At 60.4% G+C, this 16,469-nt stretch overlaps 1 protein-coding gene across 4 annotated transcripts in view; it reads right to left on the minus strand.

Annotated features, from left to right (window-relative positions):
• ITPR3 (inositol 1,4,5-trisphosphate receptor type 3) overlaps positions 1-11,599 on the minus strand; it is a 59,444-nt gene extending 47,845 nt beyond the window's left edge. For all 4 annotated transcript variants that reach the window (XM_051854826.3, XM_051854825.3, XM_070074184.2 and 1 more), the window contains exon 1: positions 11,372-11,599. In XM_051854826.3, coding sequence (XP_051710786.3) covers positions 11,372-11,460 — 89 coding nt within the window. In that variant the 5' untranslated portion in view covers positions 11,461-11,599. The remainder of the gene's footprint in view (positions 1-11,371) is intronic.
• Positions 11,600-16,469: the final 4,870 nt, after the last annotated feature.

Here is a 16,469-nt window from a genome sequence, read left to right on the forward strand (position 1 = left end):
CTTGCCTATTCAATGACGCCTCCATGTAAACCCAAAAGGACAGGGTGGGTTGATGACCACACAGAGGCGCCTGGAAGGTGGTGCTCTGCCAGGAGTCCCAGCTGCTCCACTTCTGACCATCAGGCTCTCTGCTGTGGCCAAGAGCCCCTGCACCTGCATGGGGGACCTGGAGGAAGCTCCTGGCTCCTGGCTTTGGATTGGCCCAGCTCCAGCCATGTTGGTCATTTGGGGAGTAAACCAGTGGATGGTCTATAACTCTTCCTCTCAAATAAATAAATACTTTAAAAAAATACAAAAACTATAGACCCACAAAACCTTAGCATGTACAAAACGGAGTCTTCTACCTAAATGTGCTCTTTTAAATATTTATTTATTCATTTGAAAGCACAGTTCCAGAGAGACAGGGAGATCTTCCATCTGCTGACTCCCTCCCCAAACGGCTGCACTGGCCAGGCTGGGCCAGGCCAAAGCAAGGAGCTTCATCGAGGCCTCCCATGTGGGCGGCAGGGGCCCAAGCACTTGGTCCATCTTCTGCTGCTGTCCCAGGTGCATCAGCAGGGAACTGGATCGGAAGTGGAGCAGCCGGGACTCGAACCAACACTCATAGGAGATGCTGCGTCACAGGTGGCAGCTCTCTCCCCCATACCACAGCACCCGTCCCAGTGGGCTCCTCTTGAAGTCCCCCCATCTCAGGGGACAGCAATTCCATCCTTCCAATTGTGTGGGCCAAAACCCTCAAGTCAATGCCTGCTTTTTCTCTCCCACTCACCCCCCACCCCTCCCCTGCCAGAGGCTCCTGTGGGTGCTATCGCCAAGTGCATGTAGAATCCAACCGCCGGACCCTTCCATCACCACCCTGTTCCCTCACCCATCCTCACCCGGATTTCAGTCCTTGCCTCCTCAGCCTCCCCCTTCGCCCAGCTACACCTGGTCCCCACACAGCAGGGGGTCCTTCAGTCAAATCAGAAGCACCCAGAAGAAGGAAGATCTCTCTCTCTCTCCCTCCCTGTCACTCTGCCTTTCAATAAATGGATAAAGACACATGATCCGCCGGCGCCGCGGCTCACTAGGCTAATCCTCCGCCTTGCGGCACCAGCACAGCGGGTTCTAGTCCTGGTCGGGGAGCCGGATTCTGTCCCGGTTGCCCCTCTTCCAGGCCAGCTCTCTGCTGTGGCCAGGGAGTGCAGTGGAGGATGGCCCAAGTGCTTGGGCCCTGCACCCCATGGGAGACCAGGATAAGCACCTGGCTCCTGCCATCGGATCAGCACAGTGCACCAGCCATGGCGGCCATTGAAGGGTGAACCAACGGCAAAAGGAAGACCTTTCTCTGTCTCTCTCTCTCACTGTCCACTCTGCCTATCAAAAAAAAAAAAAAAAAAAGACACATGATCCACACCCTCAGCTCTCCGACCTCATCCTCGCCTGGGCCCCCTCACCCATTCTGCCCCAGCTCCACAGCCCCCCTCCAGGCCCTCAAATCTCCCAGGAGACTTGGCCCCGGCTGCCTCCTCTGGACACCCTCATCTCCTGCAGATCGGGGCCCACATGACCCATCCTCCCTCCCCAGGCTTGCTGTCTGTAGCACTTATCACCACCTGCTGGCTGTCTGTTTACCTGCTTTGTTATGACCCCTCCCCTCACCCCCACCCAAAGGTGTCAGTCCCAGGAGGGCAGGGGTGTGTGTCAGCTGTGTTCCCTGCTGAGCCCCGGCACCTAGACCACGGCCTGGTGTGGAGCTGGCACCCACCAAACACATCCTGAGTGCCTGAATTAATTCACTCGGCTGGCTGCAGAAGACAAGGTCCCTGCCGCAGGGAGCTGAAAAATCTCATCAGGAAGACAGGGCGCACACTCAGGAGAAAAATGACCTAGGGAACAGGCCTGGGTGCCCGCTGGCGGCACTGCTCTGGGTTTTGTCCGAATTCAGGGAGCGGGGAAGTCGGAGCCTGGCCAATCAGAGAAGGTGCGAGAAGCAGCAGGAGCTGCTCAGAGCCTTGAATAATTCACAGAATTTCCTGTAAGACATTAGTGAATCAGATCAGATGGCTGTCTCTGAGCAAAACCCTGAGGAGAGGGGACCCAGAAAAGATACGTTTCAAAAATATATATTTATTTTATGTATTTGAAAAGCAGAGAGATAGAGACATAGAGATCGTCCACCTGCTGGTTTACTTCCCAAACAGCCACAACAGCCGGCACTTTTGGCCAGGCCAGAGTCTTCCACACAGGCGGCAAAGACCCACCCACTTGACCCAGCCCCACTGCCTCCCAGGGTGAGGTGAGCAGGAAGCTGGAATCCCAGGACTGGGACACAGGCCTGGGATATGTAATGCAGGTCCCAGACAGTGTCTTAACCCTGCACCAAACGTACACTCAAGGTGGACAGGTTTTCACAGGGAAAAGGGGCAAGCATGGGCCAGGGTGGGGTGCTGGAGCCACAGGGCAGCATGGAAGTTGTGCAGCTGAGGTTGAGGCTGTCCCCAGGGTCCCCATCTTACCAGGGCTCGTGGAGGAAGAATGAGCAAGAGGCCCCAGAGACCCCTGTCTGAAGAACCCATCCTCACCCAAGAGCTGCATCCCAGCCACCTCCCCTGGAAATTCCTTATCTGGGTCCCACAGGCAGGAGGAAGCCGTGCAAATTCAGGGTGCATTTCCTGGAGCCAAAGCGCTTCGGGGTGCCTCCAGCACCAACAGCCTCCCATATCGGAGCAACAGTTTGAGTCCCTGCTGCTCTGCTTCTGATCCAGCTCCCTGCGAACGTGCCTGGGAAGGCTGGGGGAGGTGGTGAGTACTTGGGCCCCTGCCACCCACGTGGCAGCCCCGGATGGAGTTCCTGGCTCCTGGCAAGGCCCAGCCCGTTGTTGTGGCCATCTGGGGAGTGAACCAGCAGACGGGAAATTGGCATGTCTCTCAGTAATTGCCTTTTTAAAGATTGATTTATTAGGCCGGCGCCGCGGCTCACTAGGCTAATCCTCCGCCTAGCGGCGCCGGCACACCGGGTTCTAGTCCCGGTCGGGGCACCGGATTCTGTCCCGGTTGCCCCTCTTCCAGGCCAGCCCTCTGCTGTGGTCAGGGAGTGCAGTGGAGGATGGCCCAGGTGCTTGGGCCCTGCACCCCATGGGAGACCAGGAAAAGCACCTGGCTCCTGGCTCCTGCCATCGGATCAGCGCGGTGCGCCGGCCGCAGCGCGCCGGCCGCGGCGGCCATTGGAGGGTGAACCAACGGCAAAGGAAGACCTTTCTCTCTGTCTCTCTCTCTCACTGTCCACTCTGCCTGTCAAAAAAAAAAACAAAAAACAAACAAACAAAAAAAAAAACAAAACAAAAAAAAAAAAGATTGATTTATTTATTTGAAAGAGCCACAGAGAGAGACAGAAAGGGAGATCTTCCATGTGCTGATTCATGCACCAGACGACTACAACTGTCAGGGCTGAGCCAGGCCAATGCCAGGAGCTTCATCCCAGTCTCTCACATGGGTACAGGGGCCCAAGCACTTGGGCCGTCTCCCAATCCTTTTCCCAGGCCATTAGCAGGGAGCTGGATCAGAAATGGAGAAGCCAGGACATAAACCGGCGCCCACATGGGATGCTGGCATCGCAGGTGGCAGTTTTACTTGCTATACCACAATGCCCCGCCCCCGCCAGTAACTGCCTTTTAATTAAATAAGTCTTAAATAAAAAATAAAAAATAAGGCCGGCGCCGCGGCTCACTAGGCTAATCCTCCGCCTAGCGGCGCCAGCACACCGGGTTCTAGTCCCGGTCGGGGCGCCGGATTCTGTCCCGGTTGCCCCTCTTCCAGGCCAGCCCTCTGCTGTGGCCAGGGAGTGCAGTGGAGGATGGCCCAGGTGCTTGGGCCCTGCACCCCATGGGAGACCAGGAAAAGCACCTGGCTCCTGGCTCCTGCCATCGGATCAGCGCGGTGCGCCGGCCGCAGCGCGCCGGCCGCGGCGGCCATTGAAGGGTGAACCAACGGCAAAAGGAAGACCTTTCTCTCTGTCTCTCTCTCTCACTGTCCACTCTGCCTGTCAAAAAAAAATAATAAAATAAAATAAAAAATAAAAAAAAAACAAGGACACACGGCTTCTGAAAGGCCCTCCGGGTGCCCCATGCACACCCAAAGCAGGAGCGCAGAGGAAGCTGCTTAGAGACGGGAGGGCTGACCAGGAGGGGAGCGAGGCCTCCCGGAGAAGGGTCTGAAACAAGATTGGGCAGAAAACGTCCCGGCTCTGCAGCCAAGGGTCGGGAGGGCAGAAGTGCAGAGAAGCGGGTACTGCAGGAGGGTGGAGGGGGCAGGGCAGGCTCCCGGGGATGGGGCTGGGGCCAGATCAGCTCCCCCTTGCGTCCCGGACCTGCCATGCTGGACTCCATCCTGTAGCACCCCCCCTCCCCAGGACCCCAGGGTGCACACACCTTGCCTTCCTCCCTGCGCCCCTCCCCGGGGAGCCTGGAGCTGTCCCCACCTAGTGTGTAGCTAAAGACGGCCACGGGAGATGTTTGTAGGGTCGCAAAGCACGGCCCACGCCCCCTCAGTATCCTCCCCTCCATTCCTCCGGACCAGTTCGGTTGTGTCGCATGAAGCCTTTTACAGATAAGCCCCAAAGCCCTTATCAGATGGACCAGGGAACCCCCCCGGGAGCCCGAGGGCCGGGACACCGGACAGGTAAGGTTCGATAGACCGGGAGCTTCCGAGGGTGCAGCCGGACTGCCCAGCCTCTCCACGCCGTCGGAGCGGGCGGGGCCCGCGCCCAGCGCCCGCCCACCCGCCGCGGCCCCACCCCGAGCCCGCCCCCAGGCCCGCCCCGGCCTCCGGGGCTCTCTCGGCCCGCCCCGCCACCCAGCGAAACTCGCCGCCCCACGTGCAGCCGCCGACGCCGAGCGAGGGCGAGCTCGGCCTCGCCCCGGCCTGTGGGACGCGGCGCCTTCGCCCGCGCGCCCGGGGCGGGCCATGGCGCGCGGCCCGCGCTTCCCGCCTCTTCTGGGCTCTGCAGCCTGCGAGGTGGAGACGGGGTGAGGGCGGTGAGGGGCGGCCTTGGGGGGACCCCTCCCCACCTGGCGGCACCGGCATGCCTGGGCGTAGCCCACTCCTGGAGGACATCTGTGTTTATTAAACTAGCCCGGCCACAGGTGTCGCTCTGGGTGCGCACCTGGCGCTGTAACCAGAGCCCGGCTATCCAGGGGCAAGGGGCGGAGTGCTTCATCCTCTCCCCCGGTCTCCCGAGCTTCCCCCAAAAAGTCCTTGGCTCCGGGTCCCTGGAGGGGCCCACTCCCGCCTCCGCCCAGCCACCGGCCCTGCGGTTCCACCTGGGCGCCTGCGTGCTCGCCAGGGCCCCACCACAGCCCTGCCATCTTCAAGGCAGCACTTGGGTTTCTGCAGATTCACTGCCGGGACTGCATTAGAGAGCCCGACCTCCCCACGTGCGTGCGGGATCCCTGACGCACAGATCAACTTTACATCAATAGCTCGTTCCCTCCTTGGTCCAGCAAGACCACAGAGTGGAAAGGTGCCACGGGGGCCACACAGCTACTCGGAGCCCCACTATGCAAGGAGGCCTGACCTGGAGCCTCCTGTCTGTGCTGGAAGTGCCTCCCCCCCCCCCCCAAGGAAGCTCAAGCCCACCCAGCACAGGTGCCCTGTCCACAGCTGTGCCTCAGCTGCCCCAACGCAAGGCCAGCCTGGCACACACTCAGCCCCTGCTGCGAGCCGCCCATCTTCTGGGTGGTGCAAGACCAGCTGGGCCTCGAGCGGGCCCCCATGGGGCATCAGTAGAGGGGCACCAGGAATGCAGCTAAGGGGGTCGGGAGGGTGCAGCTGGACTCAGAGCTGTGGATCACTCCTCTAAAAGCATGTGGAAGAAGGTGCTGTCCCTGAAATACGCACGGTCTACACCCCAAGACCTTGGTCTTAAAGAGGAAGGGAAGAGAGCTGCATCCCAGGATCTGGGCGGCCCGGCTCTGCCCAGGGTGGACTTTGAGACCCAGGTGGGAGCCCTGGGAAGTGCAGTCTGCAGAGATTAGATAAGGAGAAGGAAGAAGGGTGCCTGATGAAAGTGGGGCAGGTGCCTAGCAGGGAGTCTGAATCAAAGCTGGCACCTAGCAGGCTGGCCACCCTCAGAGCAGCCATGGGTGGGGGAAACCACAGCCTGGGGAAATCCCCACGGGACCCCCTGAAAAGCGCTCCCCATCGCAGCTGTGAAAACTGATGCGGCATGAAGGCCAACTGACACCCAGGTTCCAGACCCCAGCTTGGCCCAGGGCCACCACCCCACGGCTCTAGGCTGGCTTCAAGGAAGGCCACTCCCCGCAGCAGGCACTGTGAGAACACTGGGATGGGCTGGTGGGCAGGCGTCCTGGGGGGGCCCTTCCCCCCCATACCCAAAGTAAGGGTGGGGTAGGAATGTTGGCTGAAGTCCATGGCTCCCCAGAGCAAAGAATCCCCTACATCTACACACAGACCAAAGCCATTCCTGTCCTCACCTCTGCCTGTCACCACCAAGGATCCACCTGTGCCACCCGAGGGGCCAGCCCGTGCACGGAAAGGCAGGACTTAAACACAAACGCAGCACCCGCCTTCTGGGAGCTTCGGATCCAGGAAGGATGGGAAGCTGCTGGCTCAGAGGACCCCAACAGTAACTCCAGGAGGAGTGAGGCAGCAAGAACAACTAAACTTGACCCCGGCCCTAGTAAAGGTCGCAGCCGACTCTGAGCCACAGACCTGAGTTTCCTTCTGCAGCCCAGATGGCCCATCGTGACCTCCCGAGATTCAGACACTGGCTCTGCCACAGCGCACGGGGAGGGGCTGATGCCGGCTGGCCGAGTGATGGGGAGATTTGTTAAGCAAATAGGCACAGGTGCCCGTCTCAAGCACCTGCAGCTGTTCCTGGGCTGAGATTTGTGTTCACTGCCCCTTCTGCCTCTGCCCACCTGCCGGCCAAAGACGACACCCCACTGAGCTCCCTGGACCCCTCACTCAAGCCCCTGCCGTGAGTCCCTCCTGCCTGCCTCCCCAAGTGGAGCCCTCCCCCCGCTCCATCATACTCCCACCGAGGCCCCCCCAGCCTCATTTCTGCTCCCCACGAATTCGCTCATACAGGCCCTGGTCTGAAAGGCCATGCCCCTCCTCTCTTTGGACCTCTGCTGCATGGCCCCAGGCCCTCCAGGCTGCAGGAAACTGGGCACCCTTGGCATGACCAGCCTGCCCTCCAGGGCGGGCTTAGAGCTCACATGCAGAGACCTTCGATGGACTTGTTGAAGACCTGGGTTCTGCCCTCCCCCACTCCCCCAGGACTCCTGCCTTCCTCCCTCACTCCAAGGGAGAGCCCCCTACCCCCACCCCCACCCCCAGTGTGAAGTTTAGAGAACTGGAGGTGGATACATAGGACCCCAGACATGCTGGCAGGGGCCAGAAAACCCAGAAACCTCCCTCTAAGCGGAGAGCAGAAGGTTGGTGTCTCTCCACTCCCCAGCCTAAGCCACTGCCCCACGGGCCACGGCAGGGAGGTGACACGGGGTCAGGAATGCAGGGCAGGGCCCAGTGTACGCGGGAGGCTGTGGCAGGATTCTAGAAGGCTTGAGGAGGCAGCCTCCGCACAGCCCCCTCCTAGCACCTGCAGACCACCAGGCCCAGGCTCACAGGCAGGGGCGGGAGGGCTGGCCGTACTCCCCACCGGCTGGTGCGACACTCACAAGCACGTGACAAAGCGGGGGCGACCCTCTGTGGCACAAGTTCTGCCTCCGCCCCCTCCAGGCAGTCACTGAGTGCCTGGCTTTGCTCTCCATTTCTGGGGGTTTATCCTGAAAGGGTAACTGCCCAAGGACTGGGACGGCGCGGGGAGGCAGGTGGGCGGGGGGGACACGGAGCACACCGTGCCAAGGGGCAGGAGGGCACAAAGCCGCGTGTGCAGACTGCCGTCACCTGCAGCTGTCTGTGCATGGGACGGACTTGGAAGTTTACACGGAACGTGAACATAAGTCACAGTGGGACTACAGCTCGAGTTTTCTCCATGGGACATTTATTATTTTTTAATTAAAAAAAAAAAACTGCATGGGGCGGGCTAGCTGAGACCAGGCCTCTCTCTGCCTGGAGGTACAGAAGTGAGGGTCTCATCCCAGAGAAACCACAATGAAAGAAAAGCCGAGGCAGGCCTGCCACCCACGGGGGAACGCAGGGACATGGGGCCTCCCACTGCCCAGCACGGAACAAACCGGAACGCAGCCACCCGGCACATGGTAGGTGCCCATGGTGAATGTTTGTTGAGTGACTTAATGAAGTCTGATGTTGGCAAAGAGACAGGCTCCCTGGGCCCATGCAGCAGGCAGGCTTCCTCACGGCCGGGGAAGGCCCCGGATCAGGAACCCAAGCCCGGGTATGCAATCAAATCACCACCCGGGGAGCTCTCAACAGACCCCGCCCCTAGTGATGCTGGGACCTGGGAGCTGGGATTCCTGGCAAGGAGGGTCTTGGGAGCAGCCAGAGCACTTTGGGGAATGCGCAGGCTGCAGGCACACCCTCTGAGGAGGCAGGCTCTTGTCCAAGGAGCCAGGAGACACGGAAGCCAGCCCGAGGCCCCGAGCCCGGACCCTGCCCTCCAGGACTCACACCCTGGCAAAGCAGGGGGAGCTGGGAAGGCGCACGGGAAGCTCCACGGGCAAGAGGCAGGGGTCCCTTCCGACCCTTGGGCAGTGCGGGTCTGGGGCTGCCCCACTGGGCACTCAAGCCAGATCGTCCAGGGAGCGGGCGTGAGATCCTACGGTGTACCCAACATCTATGGCCGTGTCTCTTCAGCCCCTGGGCTGAAGCCACCCGAAATTCCGCGCCTCCACCTGGGATGCGGGGCAAGGCAGGGACCCCGGCCACACTTTGCTGCCAAGAACAGGCATGGGCTAGCAGTCTCCAGCCACTCCGGATCCACGCCCCCTCCCCTCCTCCCACGCCGGAGTTAATGTACAGTCTTCACGGTAGCGCTCACTGCCCAGGCAGCTCCGAGGGGCCCACTCCGCTTTGCCCTGAAAATCTCTGGCTGGTTTCTACAGGCTGCCCAAGCCGCCTCCTCTAGCAATGTCCCCCATTCTCAACTCCCCAGAGACCCGGCCCCTCTGCCCATCAAAGCTGCCCTTGTCTCAGCCCATCTTCACCAGTCGCTGGACTAGCCTGGGGAACTCAGTCAAATTGGCCTCCAGGGTTCAAGGCAGCCAGCAGCCGCCATGCGAGAGGTTACAGGGACGAGGCGCCAAGGGAGACAGAAAGATCCCAGGGAGGCCGGAGCAGGGAGCGCCACCTCCAAGCAGGCTGCAGCGCCAAGCCCCCCCCCCCCGGGGCGGGGGAGCCTGTGCAAATGCAGAGTTGGGTTCAGTAGGCCTGGGTGCCGAGGGCGCTGCGCTGAAGCCGCACCCCGGAACAGGAGGTTCACACTGCCAGTGACCCTGCCTGGGAAGGAGCTAAGCGTGAATGGTGTGATGAATTGGTTAACCCTGGCGCAGTGCCCGCCTGGCATGCGATGAGCCTACAGGGGAGCCTCTGACACCGTGATTAACCCTGGAGAGCAGTCCGTAGACAGCAGTTTGAGGAAAAGGGTTAATTCTGCCCTGCGGGGTGGGGAGAAGCTGGCTCTCTCCAAAGAGGCCGCTCTGCACTAGGCCCTGGGAGGGTGCGACGGATTTACTCAGGTGGAGGCTAACTGGCAGGAGGGCGGGAGCAGCCCAGAGCAAAGGTAAAGAGACCGAGAGCCCGGGACAGCCTCCAGGAACCAGCAGCAGCCTGGTGCACCAGCAGCTTCAGGTGTGTGAAGAGGCACCCAGAAAATTAACTTGGGGCCTGCACATGCCAGCTCTCGAACGCCAGGCTGGGAGGGTGGGCGTCCGGCCGTGTCGGAGACACTTGCAGATAGAAGGAAGGTCCATCTGGGGTCCACGCTGGGGAAGAGAGGTCACCAGGAATGGCCCCCCAGGATCCACGTGGCCTGGAGGAAACAGTCCCAGGGCCCTGAAGGGCCGAGGTGGGAGAAATAAACAGGAGGCCACAGGGGCGACCTTTGTGAGGAACTCAGACCTGCCAGAGGCCAGGGGAAGAGGGAAGAGGATGCCCTCGCTGTGTGCTCAGCCCTGTAACTGGGCCCTAAGCCACACGGGAGACACGGCCCATGCCCGAAAAAGGGGGTGCTTCCACTTCTGCTTGGGGTGACCCAGGCAGAAGTCAGGTCCACTGGGAGGGGGAAGGTACCATGTGGCCAGGGAGTCCACATTGGAACAGCGAGGGAACAGGAGAGACCTGGAGGGAGGGAGACAGGGCAGCAGGGTAGGCTGGGATTCCCGGTCAGAATCCCCTGCTACAGAGCCAGGGGGAGTCCCGCATCCCAGCACAGGGTGAGGCCGGCAGGGCCCGAGGGCACCAGGGCTCTCCTCCAAAACCCCCAAAGAAGAGGCACCCAGGGCTGGCGGTTGTCCAGCCCAGTGGGGTCCGCAGAGGAGGGCAGCTCCCTCCTGAGGGGCAGCTGGGTGTGGCTGGGAGGATGAGGCAAAAAGACTTAGCAGGCCCTGCCCTGGGCCCTGGCACAGAGGCGAGGAAACACAGCTAGCCCCTCTTTGCAACCACTCCCCCCGCCGGGCTCTGAAGATATGAACCCATTCTCTCTGCCCAGTCCCTCCCCTGCGCTAGCCCTGGCACAGGACCCGCCCTCCCCAGGGCCAGGAACTGATGCCCTGTTTACCCTGCGCAGACCCTGGGGGGTGGCGGCCAGAATTAATTAATGTTTGTGAAGTGCTCCAGAGAACCTGGGACCAGGGACCCAGAGGCGCCAGATGAGCCACGCAGGAAATTGGCAGAAGGCGGTGGGGAGAAAGGGGGGCGGGGGAGGGGGCAGTGGGCTGAGGCCTGGGACGCCTGGAAGGGGAGGGCTGCAAAGACGCAGGGACGGCACGGGGGAGGGCAGGAGAGAATGCGACCCTACGACGGCGCCGCAGGGTCGCCAACCACAGCCTGCCCACCCCTAGAACCGGGCACGTCCAGGCCCGGATGCCCTTCCCCAGCCGAGACCCCAGTCACCCACCTGCCCGCCCCGGGACCACCTGCAGAGGAAGTCCTGGCCCCTCCGTCCCGTGAAGAAAGGCGTGCTCAGGAGGGCGGAGGCTTCGCCGAGCTGGGCGCAGGCTGCCAACTCCGGCAGGGCGCCCGGCTCCTACCTGAACAAACATTTCACTTCCTTTCTCTAGAAGCAGGAGGCAGCCGCTGCCCCGGTCCTTGGGGGCTCGCGGCGCCCAGGCCCTTGCCGGGGGTGGGGTGGGGGTGGGAGGCAGCGACGGCAGGACGCGCGCAGCTGGCACCACGGCCCGCCCGCGCCCGCTTCCTGCCTGCGCCCCCTCAAGCTCGGCTCACTCACCCCAAAGTGCTGATGAAGCCATTGACCGAGCCCTCGGCGTACAGGGAGACGATGTCCCCGATGTGAAGAAAGCTGGACATTTCGCTCATGGCTGCGGGCCTCCGGAGCTAGGGGCGGCTAGGGCGCCCAGGGGCGCACGTCCAGGCTGGATGCGGAGGACCGAGGCGTCCGGGGAGAGGGACGGGAGGGGCGCGCCCCCACCCCGGAGCTCGGCGCTCGGGGCGGCCGGGGCGGGCTGGCGGCCACGGGAGCGGGAGACGGCGCGACGCGGCCTGGGGTCCGGGTGAGGAGGTGCCCGCGTCTTGGCGCGCCCGCCGCCCGCCCGCCCGCCCGGCCCGGCCCGCGTACCTGCAGCGTAGAAGGAGCAGGAAGTCTGGGGCCGCCACACACACATGCAAATCCCGCCCGGGAGGCGGGGAGGCCACACCCCGCCCCCTCCCCGCACCCGCCGCGGCCCGCCCGCCCGCCACCCGCCGGCACCCAAGCGCACCGGCGCGCCCCTTGCGCCGCCGGGCCGGGTCTCCGGGACGCCGAGGGCGCCGCCTGCCTTCCCGACCCCTAGAGACGCCCTGCGAGACTCCGAGGAGTTCCGGGCTGCGGAGGCTCGCGCGGCTGCCATCCCGGGAAGGCCCCGCTGTGGTAGGGGGCCCTCCGCCCCCGGGGGTCCTCCGGCCTTTCCGTTCCCCGGGGCGCGGGTGTCTGAGACCCTGTGCGGGAGCCCAAGGGAGGTGCGGGCTCTACCGTGAGCGGCGCGCGGAGGGCGCGCCCGGAGCGCCCTGCCCTGCGGCCGCCGCGCCGTCTCTGCGCGCAGCTGAAAGCCGTCTGGCGCCGAGAGGCGCGCTCGTCCCCTTGCAGTGTGGATCAGGATTCATTTTTCTCTACGTGAAAAGCTTTTTCATTGCACAATAGAAAGTGCTCGGGCTTGGAGGGGAAATGAAGCAATGGGGTGGGTTTTGTTTTTTCTCTCTCCGCATTCCTGTGTACAAAGAGATCCAACTTCCCAATCAGTTCAGCCGCTCCCTCGCCAGGAGTTGGCTTCAGAACTCTCGGCTCCTTCTGTCTTTCCTTAAAAACAAAACGGGGAAGGGGGGAGGCTACCTTGGCCAGTTACTAGCGCGCCCAGGCGCCCAGTGCGCCGGGTCCAGGTGCCGGCCGCGGGGAGTGTCCGGTGCCCTCAGACCCGCGGCCCCGGCTTTCCCACTTTCTGTTCCGTGCCGCGGGCGCTTGGTGTTGTCTTCCTCGCTCTTTTATTTGAATTCCCGGAGTATGGCGCGCGTTGCCACCACCACCACCGCCTCCCCACTTTCTGAAGGGTGGGGTAGGGGGGCGTCTGTCCCTGGGAGAAAGGGAGGAGGGGACTTGGAGATGAAGCAGGAAGAAGTGTGTGTGTGTGTGTGTGTAGGTGGGGGGGGGGGTGGAGCCAGCTGATGACCTAGGCAGGCGAGGCACCCCTGGGCTGGGCGCCCCGGGGCTGCAACCTTTTTTGGAAGCCCCCTAGACCGTGAGAGGGGAGGGCGCCGACGGGGTCTCCGAGTTCCGCGCTGGGCCGTTTTTCGCCGGCGGGCACAGTCATGCGTGTTTTACCTCTGACCAGTGCGCACTCTCAACTATACATTAGCAGGAACAATAGTTTCACAAAACAATGCTTACCCTTATGACCTGTGTGGCCGCTCTGTTATTTTCTATTCTCATTGTTTGGTTGTGTTCTTTTAAATGCTGTTTGTCACACACGAAATGGCTTTGTTCTTAATGCAACAAAGTAAGTTGCAGACTGCAGATTGAAAAGCCTCATCTAAGCCGCTCTGCCCAAAATGAGATGAGCAAAGCCCAGAGATGAAGCAGCAAGGGCAAGGTCACACAGCAGGTTCTTGGCAGCTGGAGGCAGAAGCCGAGACCTTGACTCTGAGCCCAGGACTCTGGAGTCCCTGACACTGAGCTGCAGCTGCTGGCCCCTGGAGCCTCCCTGGGAAGGGCCAGCCCCCTGGACAAGCCTCACTTGCTCCCAGAAGCCAGGCCTCCCCTATCTGCCCAGAGTTTAGAAGAGCAGGAGACGCATTTAGCCCACTAGCGTTTACTGCAGGCCTACTATGTATCAGCTTCTGCTGGGCTCCAGGCCCTGATGAGGCCCCCAGCCTGCACCCATCTGCCTTTTCCCCTTCCCCAGACAGAGGATGAAGAGGGACAAGTTGCAAACAGCGTCTGCAGGGGCCACACGGAGTGGGGGTGGGGGCTTGTGTCCTCCCGGCCGCAGCCCCCCCACACCCCCACCCCCCGGCATGCAGGTCTTTCCTGTGCTGAGATTCGGAGCATTCTGTAGCTCGCCCAGGGACTGGGGATTACGCCACTTGCCACCCATCTGTCCCGAAGCCCTTGGCCTTGGCTCTCTGCGTCCTCCCTACACACGCACCTGGAAGCACTCAGTTCCGGAGGACTGCACTCCCCAGGAACTGAGCTGGGAGAGCAGGAGGGCCTGGGAGCCATGCCGGGGCACCTCCCACCACACGCGCTGCTTCTAGGAATTTTGCCGGACAGGAGATGTGGCCTGTGCTTCCGCAGGAATCACCTCTGGGCGCTACGTCCCAGCCACCTCCTGCGTCCAATCAGCCCCTCTGCCTGCTCTTCTACATCTCTGCACGCTAAATTTGCTTAAACAGAGGTTCAGTTGGCTAAAACAAACAAACAAAAACAGGCATTTGGTGTAGCAAGCGAGACACTGCTCAGGACACCCGCACCCCGTATCAGAGTGCCTGGATTTGAGTCCCAGTTCATCGCCTGCTAATGTGCCACCATGGGAGGGAACAGACCATGGCTCCCTGCTGTCCAGACCGGGTTCCAGGCTCCTGACTTCAACCAGGCCCACCACGGCTATTGCCAGCAGTAGGTGAATAAACAGAGGGATGGAAGATTCTCTCTCTCTCTCTCTCTCTCTGTTTCTATGTTAAATAAATAAAAAATAAGGGGCCAGCACTGTGGCATAGCCAGTAAATCCGCCACCTGCAGTGCTGGCATCCCATATGGGCACCAATTTGAGTCCTGGCTGTTCCACTTCTGATCCAGCTCTTTGCTATGGCCTGGCAAAGCAGTAGAAGATGGCCCAAGTCCTTGGGCCCCTGCACCCGTGTGGGGGACCTGGAGGAAGCTCCTGGCTCCTGGCTTCAAATCAGCTCAGCTCTGGCTGTTGCAACCAACTGGGGGATGAACCAGCAGATGGAAGACCTCTCTCTCTCTCTCTCTCTCTCTCTCTGTCTCTCTCTCTCTCTGCCTCTCGACTTCCCTTTCTATAACTCTGACTTTCAAGTAAGTAAACAAATCTTTAAATAAATAAATAAATAAATACGAAACAGAAAGAGATAGCCCAGCCCCACTGAGTTCCACACGCCCTGGTCCAGGCCACCTGTCCCACCCCTGTACCCACTGCACCCACCAAGGCTGCTCCTCAAGGAAGACCCATGCTGTGGACCGGTCAAGAGGGCAGGTGCTGGCTCTCAGAGGCCTGGCTTTGAGTCCCACGTCCTTGTCCGCCAAGCCTCTGTTTCCTCACTGGTGAAATGGGAGGAGGATCATAGCAGCGCATGTGTGGGAGTCCTGGGGAGAAAGGGCTCCAAGCGCCTGCCTCCGTGTCGCGCCCCCGGGACCCCCTCCACCTGCAGCCCTCGCTGCACGCGTAGCGCTGCGCCTCCCTTGGCCCTTTCCCCCTCTTTGTGTCTCATGATCAGGATCCAGTCTCCTTCCCTCGAGTGCCAGAGCACCAGTCTTTTGAGCGTTGTTGTGAGGGGCTGGCACGGTGGCACGGTGGCACGGCAGGTTAAGCCACCATCTGTGACACTGGCATCCCTTATCGGAGTGCAGGTTTGGGTCCTGGCTTCTCTGCTTCCAGTCCAGCTCCCTGATAATGCTCCTGGGCAAGCAGCAGAGGATAGGCCAAGTGCTGGGCTCTACCACCCAGGTGGCAGACCCGGATGGAGTTCCAGGGTCCTGGCATCGGTCCAGCTATTGTAGCTCCTTGGAGAAAAAAAAAAAAACAGCAGATGAAAGATCTCTCTCTCTCTCTCTCTGCTTTTCAAATAAAATAAATTTTTAAAAAGTAGTATTGTGGGGCCAGCACTGTGGCGTAGCAGGTAAAGCTACCGCCTGCAGTGCCGGCATCCCATATGGGCACCAGTTCGAGTCCCGGCTCCTCCACGTCCGATCCAGCTCTCTGCTGTGGCCTGGGAAAGCAGTAGAAGGTGGCCCAGGTCCTTGGGCCCCTGCACCTGTGTGGGAGACCTGGAAGAAGCCCCTGGCTCCTAGCTTCAGATGGAGAAAGCTCCGGCTGTTATCATCTGGGGAGTGAATTAGTGATGGAAGACCTCTCTCTCTGTCTCTGCCTCTCTGTAGCTCTGCCTTTCAAATAAATAAATCTTTTTTTTTTTTGTTAAAATGTAGTATTGTGAAATATTTTAAGAAATAAGAGATTAAAATATAGTAAACATCCTGTACTTTTTCCTTTAGCTTTGTCCAGTCTAAATGTTTGCAATATTTGGCTCCAATTGTTTTTAAGAATTAAACTTTAAACATTCAGTTGCGGTTCCCTGCAGAGGTAGGCACCGCCCTGATTCGAGTGGGTATCATTTTATGCTCATGTCACGTGCAGTGGCTTTCGTAAACAACACACCTCACTACTTTGCAAGCCTGCTGTTGTACACAAAGTCTCTCCCTCTGTGCACCTCCTTTGATCCGCTGAGCTGCCATGCGAAGGTGCACTTCCTGATCATATCACACTTTATTCATTTTGTCGGTGATAAATCTTAGATAAAGAGCTAGCTAACCTCTCGCTATGACAATGTTGCAGTACGTTCTTCTTTTTTTAAAGATGTATTTATTTATGTAACATTTAAAGTGACCAAGAAAGAGGGTGGGGGTAAAGACAGAGAGAGAGAGGGAGAAAGAGAGAGAGAGAGAGAGAGGTCTTTGATCTGCTGGTTCACTCCCCAGATGGCCCCAATGGCCAGGGCTGGGCCAGACCAAAGCCAGGAGCCAGGAACTTCATCTGGGTCTCCCCCCTGAGTGGGAGGAATTCAAGCACTTGTGCCTACATCCTGTGCCTCCCAAGACAGGA

This window comes from Oryctolagus cuniculus, chromosome 5 (genome assembly GCF_051225735.1).
Source record: "Oryctolagus cuniculus isolate XC-2025 breed Fujian yellow rabbit chromosome 5, ASM5122573v1, whole genome shotgun sequence".
Taxonomy (NCBI): Eukaryota; Metazoa; Chordata; class Mammalia; order Lagomorpha; family Leporidae; genus Oryctolagus; species Oryctolagus cuniculus.